This window comes from Ipomoea nil, unplaced genomic scaffold (genome assembly GCF_001879475.1).
Source record: "Ipomoea nil cultivar Tokyo-kokei standard unplaced genomic scaffold, Asagao_1.1 scaffold2779, whole genome shotgun sequence".
NCBI classification, from domain to species: Eukaryota; Viridiplantae; Streptophyta; class Magnoliopsida; order Solanales; family Convolvulaceae; genus Ipomoea; species Ipomoea nil.
The window spans coordinates 2,331,136-2,344,881 of record NW_017619207.1 but is presented as its reverse complement, the minus strand read 5'-3'; the positions used below and the strand labels follow the sequence as shown (position 1 = coordinate 2,344,881).

General features: G+C 34.7%; 2 protein-coding genes across 3 annotated transcripts; both read right to left on the bottom strand.

Moving 5' to 3' along the window:
- Positions 1-431: 431 nt before the first annotated feature.
- On the bottom strand, positions 432-10,190 carry LOC109157242 (sorting nexin 1-like). 2 transcript variants are annotated; one of them, XM_019305142.1, is made up of 13 exons: positions 9,924-10,190; positions 9,238-9,284; positions 7,317-7,487; positions 7,057-7,200; positions 3,904-4,039; positions 3,683-3,816; positions 3,016-3,090; positions 2,404-2,563; positions 1,430-1,563; positions 1,280-1,348; positions 1,005-1,084; positions 838-898; positions 432-748 (listed from the first exon to the last, which is right to left on the bottom strand). In XM_019305142.1, exons 3-13 carry the CDS (start codon positions 7,335-7,337, stop codon positions 545-547), a joined length of 1,218 nt encoding a protein of 405 aa, XP_019160687.1. In that variant the 5' UTR covers positions 7,338-7,487; positions 9,238-9,284; positions 9,924-10,190; the 3' UTR covers positions 432-544. The 2 variants fall into 2 exon arrangements, with proteins under 2 accessions (XP_019160687.1, XP_019160688.1); XM_019305143.1 differs by having other exon boundaries at positions 7,326-7,487.
- On the bottom strand, positions 9,984-13,346 carry LOC109157292. Its single transcript, XM_019305191.1, has 5 exons — positions 13,200-13,346; positions 12,736-13,133; positions 12,345-12,613; positions 10,899-12,239; positions 9,984-10,003 (listed from the first exon to the last, which is right to left on the bottom strand). The coding sequence occupies exons 1-5, from the start codon at positions 13,344-13,346 to the stop codon at positions 9,984-9,986; spliced, it is 2,175 nt and encodes a 724-aa protein (XP_019160736.1).
- Between the last annotated feature and the right edge of the window lie 400 nt (positions 13,347-13,746).

Here is a 13,746-nt window from a genome sequence, read left to right as displayed (position 1 = left end):
TATATATATATATATATATATATATATATATATATATATAAAGATTTGATTAAAATCAATAAATAATTAATTTAATGATTGATTAGCTTTTAATTAAATTTCTAAATCATATATGTGCATATATTATTTGTGTCTATATAATATAATTCAAATTATAATTTTGAACTATTTGTTTTTATGAATGTTTTAACATTAAAATGGATTTAGCAAGTATCTCAAAAGGGCAGTATGTATTCTCATGATGCAAATTAGGATTTGCAGTGTGAGAGAATTTATGATGCAGATTTGAGTTCCACTATTTTTTGGTTTCAGGCGCTTGTTAATCTTTTCAGTTAATTGCTTATAATATCAATAATCACAGGTCAGCAATAATTAACATACTCGGCACCAAATCTCACACTGTTGTGGTTGTGGTTGCTAATAAATACTATAAATTGTGAGACTGTGTTTATTCTTTTTGCTCTGTTAAAATTAACGTCAGAATTGGAATTAGTACAACAGAGAAATGAAAGAACGAACGTTGAGTCTGAATTAGAAAATTTTATTAAGAGCAAGCCTCGAGTTTGGGAAGAAGGCCTCGCCAGGCTTCTGCAACACTGTTTGCTAGGTGCGCTTGTCCCTTTGCAAATTCGTGTAAAGCAACACCAATATCCAGTGTTTTTTGCTCTTGGAACTGGACAATCTCTTCATTCATCAAACGGGCTATTGTCTTGAATCTTTCACCTGCTTCTTCCCCCTCAACCTTCAACTGTTTCATACAAATCATATGATATGATATGATGTCAGGCAAAGCATCGGGTGGGTACAGATCAAAACAAAAAATTTGTAGGCAAGTACCACTTCATATTCACGCTCAGCCTCAGCTAACTTATCAGACCGCATTAGCCTGAGTTTGTTTCTGGAACACAACAGAAGTGCTCAATTACAAAACAACAATACCCAAGTAAGAATTAGCTGTCAATTCAAATCGCGATGAAAATAAATTTCAGTTGACCAAATCATACATATCTATCTCCTTGAACTTGATTGTTTCAGCCATTTCACACTGATGTTTGAAAGCATTTGCTCTTTCTGCCATTGTGGCCTGTAAAAAAATAAAATAAAACTCACTATAAGAAAATAAATCATTATTTGTCAACATTTGAGATAATATAAATGTCATTACCATCACTCTTATTTTATTAAACCATATACTTATTGTCAAGCACAATGAATGAAATATTGCCAATTATAAGTTAGTTGTTCAAGGAAACCTTCTCTAGAGAAGTTCCCAACTCACCTTAATCGACTGCACTGCTCGAACATAATCCTTCAATGGCTCTTCAAAATTCATTAGAAGGTTATGTGCCTGGGTGCATTTTCAATTTAAGTAAAAAGATTCAAGGAAAAAGATACAACTTAACAAATAGTCTTCCAATCCAGAGTGTACCTCTTTCTGCAGCTTAATTGATTGCAGCTCACATTTTGCACCAAGATCAGAAAATGCCTTCCCAAGGGAATTTCCTTCAGAAGTTCCCAGGAGTTTGACTGCCTTTCCAAAATCTGACAAAGACTGTCCTAACTCTGTGGTAAAATATGTTTCATATAAAGAGAACAAGCAACATAAATTTTCATCATTATACAATTAAGACTAATGCATTTAGAAGGAGCATGGTTGAAATAGGCGTTAGACGCTAATCGGACGGTAGAGTAGCGCCTAGCGCCTAAACGGCCTAGGCGGGGCCTAAGCGGCCTAGGCGGTCGCCTAGGCGTCTAACTAAAAAAAAAAAAGAAAAACAGTGCACATGTGTAGGTGCATATATGTAATATTACATACATACATACATGCATATATATATATATATATATATATATATATATATATATATATATATATATATATATATATATATGTCATATAAATGAAAAAAATTAGCAAGGTCGAATCGGCTGGGTTAACTCAGCTAACTTGACAGGAATTGACGAGTTAACTCGGCGTAATCGGCCGAGTTAGGCGCTAGGCGGGCGCCTAGACGGCCGGTTTCCTAGGCAGGAGCCTAGCGGGAAAATCGCCACGGTCTAGGGGCGCCTAGCACCTAGGCGCTGATTACTCGGTGCCTAGGCGGGATTTTTACAACCCTGAGAAGGAGAGTCTGAGATGCCACCTAGGTAGTTAATCCTAAGCAGAACATAGGGGCTATATAAGCCTTAGGGACACCCCCACCCAAATGGAAAGGGAAGAAATGTTCTGTCAAAGTTGTTTTACTTTCTATTTTGCTTCCAAGTTTCCAACTGCAACCAAGAGGAAGCTATTCTACCTTTTACGAAGACAATGTAAATTGTTCTCTCATTGATAATATAAGATCACCGAATGAGTATGTTGTATGCATAATAAGCGGCATCTCTAACACCAGTATTTAGTACCTCTATGTCTCTTAACAAGACGATATGAATGCTTTTGAGCTTCAGCTAGATGATCTTCAAGCTCAAATATATAGTGCTTCAACTTCTCATATTCAGGATTTGATTCTTCAACTGGCTTTTCCTTTCCAAGAACAACATCACTCACCTTCGATTGTACATCCTGCCAACCAATTAATAGTCTCATTAGTTAAATATCACGACAATCAGAATGCTCCAAAGAACTCGAGGCTTTGCGGACCAGCTAAATGCTTACAACAATTAAGAGCACAACAAAACTTGGCATGCATAGAATAATGATAACAACAACAACATAGTATATTAAACTACCAAGAAAATCTAACTAATATTCTATTGCATGCATCCACCAAGATGTTAAGGTTAATTTTAGCTAGTGGCATCACATTGTTCATGTGATCCTGAGCCCTGGTGTAATAGGAGGAGCAAAGTCAAATTGCCTCAAACCAAGTTAAGTGATGGAGAAGATCAAGCAAAGTTTGAGTAAGACAATATTTCTAGACATCCAACATGTTTTATTAGGTTGACTGCATCCTTTCTTATAACAATTTTTTACTGAGAAATAGTAAAATCTACTTTTACAAACTAATCTATTACCTTGAAAATTTGCATCAGATCAGATGGCTTTTTCTTGAAAATACTAGTCTCTTGGGCCCTGGCTCTTTCCATTGTCTGCAAATGAGGTAAAATCAGATCGCAGATAAATTCCCAAGGAAAATTATCATTAAAAACACCATAAAACAGACCTAGTAATGAAACAGTATCAGATCCATAGGCAGCATTATTGATATTTATTGACAATGAAAATTTTCAGAGCAAGAAAACCCATTTTATTATAAAATTCAAAGTGATTATCTATTTTCCTTGAGGACCCTAAAAGGCTTAAAGCACTAAGATATTAAGCTGCAAAGTGTTTGCTATGATCTCAAGAAAATATACTTCTACCTAGAAACTATCAGCTTTTCACTTTTTTTAATTCCTAGAAGGTTGAATTTGGTCTTTGGTCTACTGACCAAGTTATCATTCATCTATTATTAGGTAATGAGTTTGAGTCCTAGAAATAACCCTTCTGAAAGGATAGCTAAGGTTGAATACACCTTTAGTATTAAGTTCAAAGAAAATATACTTCAACTTCAATGTATGATACACAATGAAAACAACAATAAAGACACAACATGGCCAAATGCCCTGGATAAAATTTCATAATTGAAGAATAGAACCAAAATGTTTTCCTATTCAAGCTACCAAAAATTAAATATTTTACCTGTTCATCTGCCTCCAAAAATATTCTTAAATCCTCACTTTTTTGAAGTTCATGATGTGAAGCTATGCAGTTAATGAAAACATCCAGAGCTCGACATCGCATTTCAATGAATTCTGCACTAAATCTAAACTTCTCTGCAAACAGTACAACGTTAAGCACACCTTAATATTCAATGAGAGCACCTTGAGGCTAGTGGAAAGGAAGGTTTTGGGGATTATTACCTACAGTGCTCTTCTCTGGAAGAGGAGGAATAAATATTCCCTTATACTTCTCAAAAAGGTGATCGTGCAACCAAACAAAATCACTATAGCGTCGAATAACAATCTTTTCTTGCCCTTGGAAGTCAGGTAAATTAGTCTGACAACACAAATTTCTACTTATGAGTCACATTTTGTACATGCTACTTTTGTATGCATGCATATACAACAGGAAAATAAACAAAAGAACACAAAAATGCTTTATGTTAAAAATGAAGTGACAAATAAGTTTTTGAGTTTTTTTTTTCTCTCTTTTCTTTTTTTCAATATGAAGTAAATAATGTAGTCAAGATTGAAAAGAAACATCTTGAGAATCAATGACAAGGGAAGCTATGTGGCATATCCATATATCCATATATTAATAATATGATGAATTGATGATTAACAATACTTTTTGGGTGCTACGAAAATTTAATAAGGAACCTTTCTAATTTCTAATGATGTACTTAAACTAATCTTTTAATTTCCCTATCTCTAAGCAACCTCCCATTTGCTGCTCAGATTGGTTTGCTCTGTTGTTCGTGATGAAGATTGTTGATTGGCAAATCCTAGAGTGCTTATGTTGCCGTGAGGGTGTTCGTGTTAATCGCCCCTAGTGCCTTCTTTCCCAAGGATTGTGTATAGCATTGTCCCTCCGAAGCCATCTAGCACTGTTATTCTCTAGTTGCTTTTAATCTTCATTTGTAATGTAGAGTGTATGTTTTAATCCAAGCTTAGAACTTCTAGATGTTTCAGCTTGAGGGGGAGTGTTGAAAAATAAAGAGTTAGGTTTATCTATAGGGTTGTGTCTGTTTATGAATAGGTGTCAGTTATGGGTAGTTACTTACAATTATGTGTTTGTACTAGTCGAGGGCTCGCGCTTTGCGCGAAACGTCATGCCCAACAATCAATTATTATGTTCTAATTTTTTATTTTGTATTTTTAAAACAAGTATGTTCTAATTTTTAAATAATATATATATATATATATATATATATATATATATATATATATATATATATATATATAATTTTTAATAATTGTTATATGACAAAATAAATAAGAATACATAAATAAGTTATTCAGATACCAACATGATATACAAGAATTGAATTAGGAACATGCAGGACTGCTGGAGGCCATTAGATTTGGTTTTGAGGGAGAGAATGGAGATGTTAACTAGAATAATGTAGTAGTTTTCTAAAAAAAATGTAAAAAAAAGAAGAAAAAAAAAAGAATGGAGTGTTGGAATGATGGAGAAAAAAGAAGACAAAGATCACATCAAGGCAAAGAGGAAGAAGACAAAAAAGTAATGGTAAAGTTGTTATTTCTTTAAAAATTGAGGGCAATTAAAATAAAAAAAATAAATCAAAAATTAGATCAAAAAATTTCATCCATTAGATTTGAAATCAATGGTAAGCAAGGGGTGCCATTTTTGAGGGGCAAATGGCAACTCCCAAATATAAGTATAGGGGATATATATATATATATATATATATATATATATATATATATATATATATATATATATATATATATATATATATATATATATATATACATATATATACTATGTTTCTTTATTAGAAACAGAGAGAATACCAATATAATTTCAATTTTATACACTTTTCCTAGTCCTTGATTCTTCACATTGCTTCCGCCTAACTGGCGGGTGGTGTTATTCTCCACCCGCCAGGCCATTCCATATTCCAAATTCAACACTTTTAACATACCTATTGCACTAACAGGTCTACTATAATTAAATAAAGCATTTGTGTACTGTTCAAGGTTATCAAGGCGGACTTTCTAGGCGAGATGCCACCAACTGCCTAGTCGACGCCTAGGCGATGAGTATTAAATAAATAAAAAGTATATATATATTGAAAATATCTTGTCTTGGGCAGTCTTTTTGCTGGCATATTTACTTCAAGTAGATGAATAGTTTTTCCTAGAATAGTGAAAAGTCTAGTATTTATTGTATATTGAAAATATCTTGTCTTGGGCAGCCTTTTTACAACCCTATTTACTTCAAGTTGTCTTGAGAAGATGAATAGTTTTTCCTAGGGTGGTGAGAAGTCTAGTATATATTGATAACATGCTAGAGTGAGGGAGTGGGTTTTGCTCGGAACAGGAGGACGACGCCGGAGCTTGAACCGCGCCGCCATCAGAACCACCACGCGCCGCCGCTGTGCCGCTGCTCCGACACCACTCGCCGGCGAGTGAGGCAGATTCTGGCGACTTCTCCGGCTGAAAATTACACCGGTCAACTCGCCTTATTGTGTAAGTTCTGCCCATGTATGTTTTGTGGAGTTTTGGGTTGTATTCTACACTTAGGCGAGGCGAGCACATTAGGCGTTCGGTCTTGACCGACCGGACGCCTAGGCGACGCCTTGATAACCCTGGTACTGTTACATCAAAAATCAATTTTGTAGACCATTAGCACAAGTAATTCCACACTAAAAGAGGGAAGGGAACCAGTCGGTTTATAGACCATTTTCAAGGGAGTTACAAAAGTCATCATGAAATTTAGCAGAAGTAATTTCAACATAGTTTAACTCGCAAGATAATTGTGGATTTGTACTAAAGCTTTTAACATACCTATTGCACTAACAGGACTACTATAATTAAATAAAGTATTTGTGTACTGTTATATCAAAAATCAATTTTGTAGACCATTAGCACAGGTAATTCCAACACTAAAAAGAGGGAAGGAAACTAGACAACCAGTTGGGTTATAGACCATTTTGAAGTGAGTTACAAAAGTCATCATTAAATTTAGAACAAGTAATTTCAAAGTAGTTTAACTTGCACGACAACTGTGAATTTGTGGTTTAAAACTTAACATTTCTAATTATACATCATTTTTAAAAAATCATTTTAAGCTCAAAATGACATGTAGAAAATGTAAGAGCAACCTAACAATCCAAAAATCTAGAACCAAAAAAGGTTTCATTACCACAATTCGGGCACTCCAATTTTTACCAATCCGATCCTTATTATTGAGTGATTGAAAAGAATGACACAATTACACATGCAGGTAGAAAAATATCAAAGCATAATACAAATTACCGGAAAAAAAAAAAAAAAAAAAAAAAAAAAAAAAAAAAAAACATGTAAAGGATCAAAGGAAATGATGACCTTGGTGGTGACTTTGTAGGAGATATAAGCTTGGACCCCATTGCCCATTTTAGCTGGGTCGGTCACTGATATTGAAAGATAAGGCGCCATTTGTGATGCCTGTGGGGATCTAGGGCTTTGAAATGACCCGGATCCGCTTATCTCCTGATGTTCCACATTCAAACACCAACCATTTCAATAATAAAGAAAAAAAAAACTGTTAGCTTTACCAACTCAATCAGGATATATAACAAGTGAAAAGAAGATGATGATGGAGAAACCGTAATTACTGTGGAGATCATGGTAGCTTGGCGATTAAAGGTCGGAAAGAAGATTAACAGAGAGCTGATAGAACAGGGGCGATGGAGAGAGATACGTGCTTGCTAAATCTCACAAGTGGGGCGAAATCTAACTGATGTAGTAGCGCGCAGTTTCTTTTTTCCGGTGATGACCTGACCCGGAGACCCGTTACAAATAAAGCAATTATTATCCATGCAATATTTTTTTTTGCTTTTAAAAATAAATCTCACTACCACATAATAAAATTTAAAAATTTTAAATAAATTTTTACATGCAATGCTCTTTCATTTTACAAATAGTCTCACTTTCATATTATATTAGAAATATAATAATAAAACAACAGAAAAATAACAAATAACAAATAAAAAATAAAAAAATAAGGATAAAAGGCGATTGAATGTCTTGTAAGCTTTTGGGAGAGTCCGATCAACTCCTTGAGATGATCTAAGCAAGAGATCTAAGTTAGATCACTTGGGGCACACTTCCATGGCATTTCCTAATTCAATATCCGGGACGATGCAACTAGAATGAAGTGTAGGCAAGATGTTCGAACAAATGACTATTAGGTACTTAGTCACCTAAAAGTGTTCTAAGCTTAGAGGAATCCTAGTATACCGGGAGGTGAATGGACTTAGCATTACACAATTCTAGTCTTGCGATGTCCTAACCTATGTTAATGATCCTACATGCATTATGAAGTAGATGAACAATCCAAATCCCTGTTTTACATATTTGCTTGTTTCCTTGGTTTCCTTGCTTTGTATTACCACTTAAAGTCTCAACAGATCAGTGCTTCCAAATTTGTATAAATATGTGAATTCATTGTAGAACCCTGCATTCAACCAGCTAGACGAAGTACAAATTGCTTCCAACAAATCACAGAATACATATCTCTCAAACAACCTACTTGGAAGTGAGATCTCTCCCTTCAATATCTGGAGTGCTATTAAGGTCCAAGTGGTTCGTTCATACAATGTACCAGAACACAAAGGAAGCTATCAAGAGGAAGGAGATTGTCTTTCATAATTCTAAGGTAAATTTAGGAAAAAAAAAAATTACCATACTGTAAGCACCATCTCATACAGAATCATCAGTACTGATTTAAATTACATGTATATACAGAGAACATTAGTCTATGCCCACATCCCAAAAGATTATGCTCCTAAGTTCCTTAATAAGTTTAAGGAAGGGTCAGTTTACGGTAGTAAGCGTTTTTTGGTTTGGTCTGTTGATGGATTTTTGAAACAATTTTGCCCGGTGGCACAGAAATCTCGAAAGTGCTGATCTTATAAAACAATTGTGTCTGGTGGCACAAGAATCATTTTTTTTGTTTATATATTAGTCTGTTTTTACTTTTGATATAGATTGTTGTTCACTGTTTTTAAAACAAAGGTTTGAAAACCTTATCATGTACACAAGGGTTTGAAAACCTGCTGCAATCAGTTTTCTTTTTCAGAGTGTTCAGTCACCTACACTTCCAAGTAGATGATTGCAGTGGTGACCAATCTTTTTGTATGATTCAATCATTCATTTGCAGGTAGTTCAACTTGAGGACACATTATAACTGATGGGGTTGTAAATCTATAACTACTTTCAAAATACATTTATAGGAACAATAGTACATATTACGTATGAAGCAAGACACTAGATATTTCATATTTCATTTTACTTCTGTTTAGAGGGAAAAAAATAGTGCATCAGACTGTAACATCATCATTTGCAAGTGTTTATTAGTTAGTAAAGTTTAGGTAAAAAATAACATAATTTTTGGAAAGTCTATTTAGTAAATACCAAATGGTCAATGAAAAACACAGATATAGAACTACAGATACTGTGAAAAGTATCAAGTACCTGGTGTCTATCTTTATTATTTTCCCTTTTGCATACTAATACAGTACATACCTTGACAAATACACTGTTGAATTTCATCCTAAGGTATGTTTTAAATCCTGCAAGGAACAAATTGATTGATTATTAAACTTTACAAATGCACAGTGCACTAATTACAGTATTAGGAAATTCACAAATCTGCAATAAAAACTATTATACTAAGACATGAGCTAAATAAAATAAATTGACTAATTTATAATACATTTAATAAAAAAAGAATTAAACAGATTCTTAAATTCATGTTTTCATGTTCTGTATTCAATACTAAAGCACAATACTAACACAGTATTTGGAACTTTGATTCTTCCCAAATCGTTTAAATACATCTTTAACAATATATATGTGCTTCTAAAATTCGGAAATCAACAGAAAGACAGAATACACTCTGAGTTTTGCAAATACTAAATTTAAGGTCTTACTACATAAGTATACACACCTGTTTTAAATAATCTGACAGTAAGCTGAACATGTGAAACTAAAATTCCTAGAGCAGTAGAATATTACGGAGTAATAAAAAATTAATTTTTGGGTGAAAATTTGTAAAAAAATCAAAAATAAAAATAAAAAATCTGATATCTAATTCAAGCATGCATAGGTTTCATACTGAAATAAAATCTATAAATCAATAGAATTTTTTTTTAAAAAAAAAAACCTAGGTTTTGTGGTGTAAATCGTATATCAATGGTCGGAGACTCAACCGTATCTGTTTCGTAGGCTTAACCGGATTTGGTAATCTGACGGAGACTATTCCCTGTACATTACCCGTCGACATCTGCCTCTGCAAGATCACGGTTCGAAAAAAAAAATCCCAGCACGTTAGCCGTCGAACACCGGTGTGCTCTGAAACTATCGAATTATTAAAAAAACTGTAAAATCTCCACAATTTCCAGATTTGGAGTTATAGATATGTCGGAAAACAAAATCGACAGGAAAGTTCTAGAGTGAGATACAGAGCACCACCGTGGTCTTCATCTAATCGGCGAATCATTGGCTTTTTAATAATAACTAGTAGTTGCACATCTGGGATGCACGACTATATATACTGTATATAATATAATATAATTAGATGAAAAGATATACATTTTCAGCACTTAATAAATTTGAAATAATGAATTTATAAATTTTATTGGACATTATTGAATTCTTGAATGTTAGTAATAATATAGTATATGGTTTATTTATCTGTGGCTAGTATTTTATTGGACATTATTAAATTCTTGAATATTCTGTTTGTTGAACCCATAGCGATGCACAGCTATGTATATAGTACATAGAAAAAGCCGTATAATATAATAAGAAGAAAAATTCAATTTCTAACCAAAGGAAATTATGAATAAAACATTGTGGATGTTATTATACATTGTTGAATACTTCATTGTACACAACATTTTTAGTCGTACTAAAACATGATACATTTTCACTACAAATTAAAATTTTCAAACCTCTTGGGCTACTAACTCTTGAAACAGCTACGTACAATTGTCCATGGTTAAAGACATGTTTTTTCAACAGTAATCCCACTCTAGAAAGTGTTTGTCCTTGACTTTTGTTGATTGTCATGGCATAGGATAGCATCAACGGGAATTGCTTCCGTTGAAATTTGAAAGGCAATCTTGGACCTGACGGTGTCAGTGACATTCTAGGAATTAATACTCTTGTTCCTACATTTGTACCGCACATGATCTTGCCTTCCAACATGTGATCAGCTAACCTAGTAACAATCAACCTTGTACCGTTGCATAATCCGAGTGTGTGATCAATATTTCTCAAGAGCATAACAGGTGACCCAACTTTCAATGTCAAAGCATGATTTGGTACTCCAGAACATCTAAGGCTATTCAAGAATTCGGGAGTGTGCAAATCTGCTAACATGTTAACATTTGAATCTGACTTACAAACTGAATCACAACTCAAGTATGTCTTACCCTCAACCGGATTATGGTCATTCATGTATTGGTTAATGCTATCTATGACATCCAATGTTGGAGCCAAAATTGCACTATCATTAAGATATGACAAATCACCAATCCCTTGTCTAAAATTCGGGAAGGTGCTATCAACAATTGTGGCAATAGGGTCATCCTCGCACTTCAGCAATAAATGTTCAGGAACTGTAATATCTGACCCACCATCACATTGAATACCAACAATTCTGTCACCTATATTAGCTATCCATTTTGCAAACTCCTCGATCTCTCTACACTCGATTTGTGATTGTACACTTCTTAGGCGTAGATTCTTAGTTAGCCTAAATACTTTGCAGAATTTCCATAGGTATGAGGAGCTAATGCTTGCACGGACAATATCCTGTCTTGTACCCTTCGGAATAACTGGTAAAATCTGCCTGAAATCCCCACCGAACACAACTGTTTTACCACCAAATGTCATATCATAACTCCTTGGATTTTTTAAACGCAACAAATCCCTCATCGTTCGATCTAGGGCCTCAAAGCAAAATTTGTGCATCATTGGAGCTTCATCCCATATTATCAACTTGCTTTGCACAATAAGCTCTGCTAGTTGACTGCCGTGACTTATGTTGCAAGTGGAATCTTCATTAATAGATATCGGTATGGCAAACCGAGAATGTGCAGTTCTCCCACCTGGTAACAAAAGCGAAGCTATACCGCTGGATGCAACATTTAACACTATTTCACTCTTAGACCTTAATGCGGAGAACAATGCACGCCACAAAAACGTCTTTCCAGTCCCTCCATAACCGTAAACGAAGAATAACCCTCCAGCTTGGCGATCAATATCGGTTAACACCTCATTGTATATGACCTTTTGCTCTTCAGTTAGTTGCCTTACCAAATCCTGGTTCTCTTTCTCTTGTTCCACACTGTCATATGCTAATTCCTCTTGTATAAACCTGTTCAATATAACATTTAAGGCAGCAAAATTCGCCGTGGGCATTTCAGGATAGTCCTTCAAACTCTTCCCATAAATAGATAATAGTTTTTCAATCTCCACTAAAGCAAAGTTCATCTTGTGAGATTCGGTCAACACAAAATCTGCATAATGTTATATAACATATAATAATTAACATCCCTACATTTAAGTTAACTTTATATGGTGTTAGCAATATAACAAAAATAATTTCTAGAATGTATGAGTACCTCTATTGTGCAATTGTTTGCGGACATGGAATTGTGCATCATCTGACAAATGTGGCCACACAACATACCAAACTATTTCTGGTTTACCCATGCAACTGCTCATTAGCAATGTAACAAATAATCTCCTAAGTTGATCTGCTGACGCCCAATGACTGGCTTCATCTATTGCATCAACATATTCGTTATCATCATCAACTAAACCTCTTGCATAACACGCGTCTCGAAAGGAGTCATAGTGGACACCATTTACAGTCCTGATATCTTCATAACTTGTAGGCCCACGTATTTTATTCAACAAACACCTCAAATAAAATATTTCGCTAGTAGCTGGCAGAACATAAAAGATCCGTCCGATTGAGAATCCTTTTTTCCGTGGCTGCCATTTTCGGACATCTTTCTCCAAACGAATCTTGTGGGCATCTCAACATAAGTAAGCTCTCTTGCATCAGGGAAAGTTTTATTCGCCTCAAACCATTCTAAGAACATGCTCTGTGCTATTGTTGGTTTATTAACAATGTTCTCAACAGGATCATCATCTGCAAATATCACACTCTGTTGATTGGGAAGGTGAAAGCTTAACCTTTCCACTGAAGGAGCCCTAAGCTGTATATCAAAACCAAACAAACGCCAGACTGCTTCGCATGGGGATATGTACCTACAGTCATAGTACATATTAATCTCATCTATGGCTTTCCCATTTTCTTCATCACTGGTTGTCTTGTAGAATTCGGCTGTTACCCGATCATGACCCTTGTTAACATACTTGAACAGATACTTGATTGAGCGTGACTAGTTGCACCACTCAACATTTATATGAGCCTTATACTTAAGCAATAAATGTCTATTGTGTGGTACCACATACCTGTTGTCCAACGCGATCCCGTTCTTTGTAACTATATTGCCGTTGTCTCTCCTTCTATATACCGGGTAACCATCGTCATCAAATATAGAACTCTCAACAAATCTCTTAGGAAAATGTTTTGAGCATCGTGCATTTACCATACATGGAGAATTGGTCCTTGCTTTTCCACATGGCCCATGCATCATAAATTCCTCTACCGCTTTGTAATATTGTGCATCTGTCTTTTCATCTGGTATCTATGCTGAAATTATCTTATCTAGAGTAACTAACGGCTTTATTTTTCTCCAAAAAAAAGCAATATATGAGCATGCGGAAGACCTCACTTTTGGAACTCAATTGTATATATAACTGCAACATAATAGCAATAACCAAATCAATGGATGGTAATTTATGCTAATTGTAAAGACATTAATGTAAAATTAAACTAAAAGATTACCTCCCGCCACAGAGCCAAAAATTTTATTCTTTCGACAATCAGCTAGCAAGGAATCCAACTTCATCTTGAATAAACGGCAGATGATGTCAGGTCGGTCTTCTGCT

What these genes read in the sequence shown, in the direction of transcription:
- LOC109157242 (XM_019305142.1), bottom strand. Translation starts at nt 7,337, where the DNA reads ATGATCTCCACAGTAATTACG. An exon ending in CAATTAAGCTGCAGAAAGAG is followed by an intron (nt 1,349 to 1,429) that starts GTACACTCTGGA and finishes AAATGCACCCAG; the next exon opens with GCACATAACCTTCTAATGAA. An exon ending in GAGCAGTGCAGTCGATTAAG is followed by an intron (nt 1,085 to 1,279) that starts GTGAGTTGGGAA and finishes ATTTTTTTACAG; the next exon opens with GCCACAATGGCAGAAAGAGC.
- LOC109157292 (XM_019305191.1), bottom strand. Translation starts at nt 13,346, where the DNA reads ATGGTAAATGCACGATGCTCAAAACATTTTCCTAAGAGATTTGTTGAG. An exon ending in AGATTCGTTTGGAGAAAGAT is followed by an intron (nt 12,614 to 12,735) that starts GTCCGAAAATGG and finishes TGGGCCTACAAG; the next exon opens with TTATGAAGATATCAGGACTG. An exon ending in CAAACAATTGCACAATAGAG is followed by an intron (nt 12,240 to 12,344) that starts GTACTCATACAT and finishes AACATTATGCAG; the next exon opens with ATTTTGTGTTGACCGAATCT.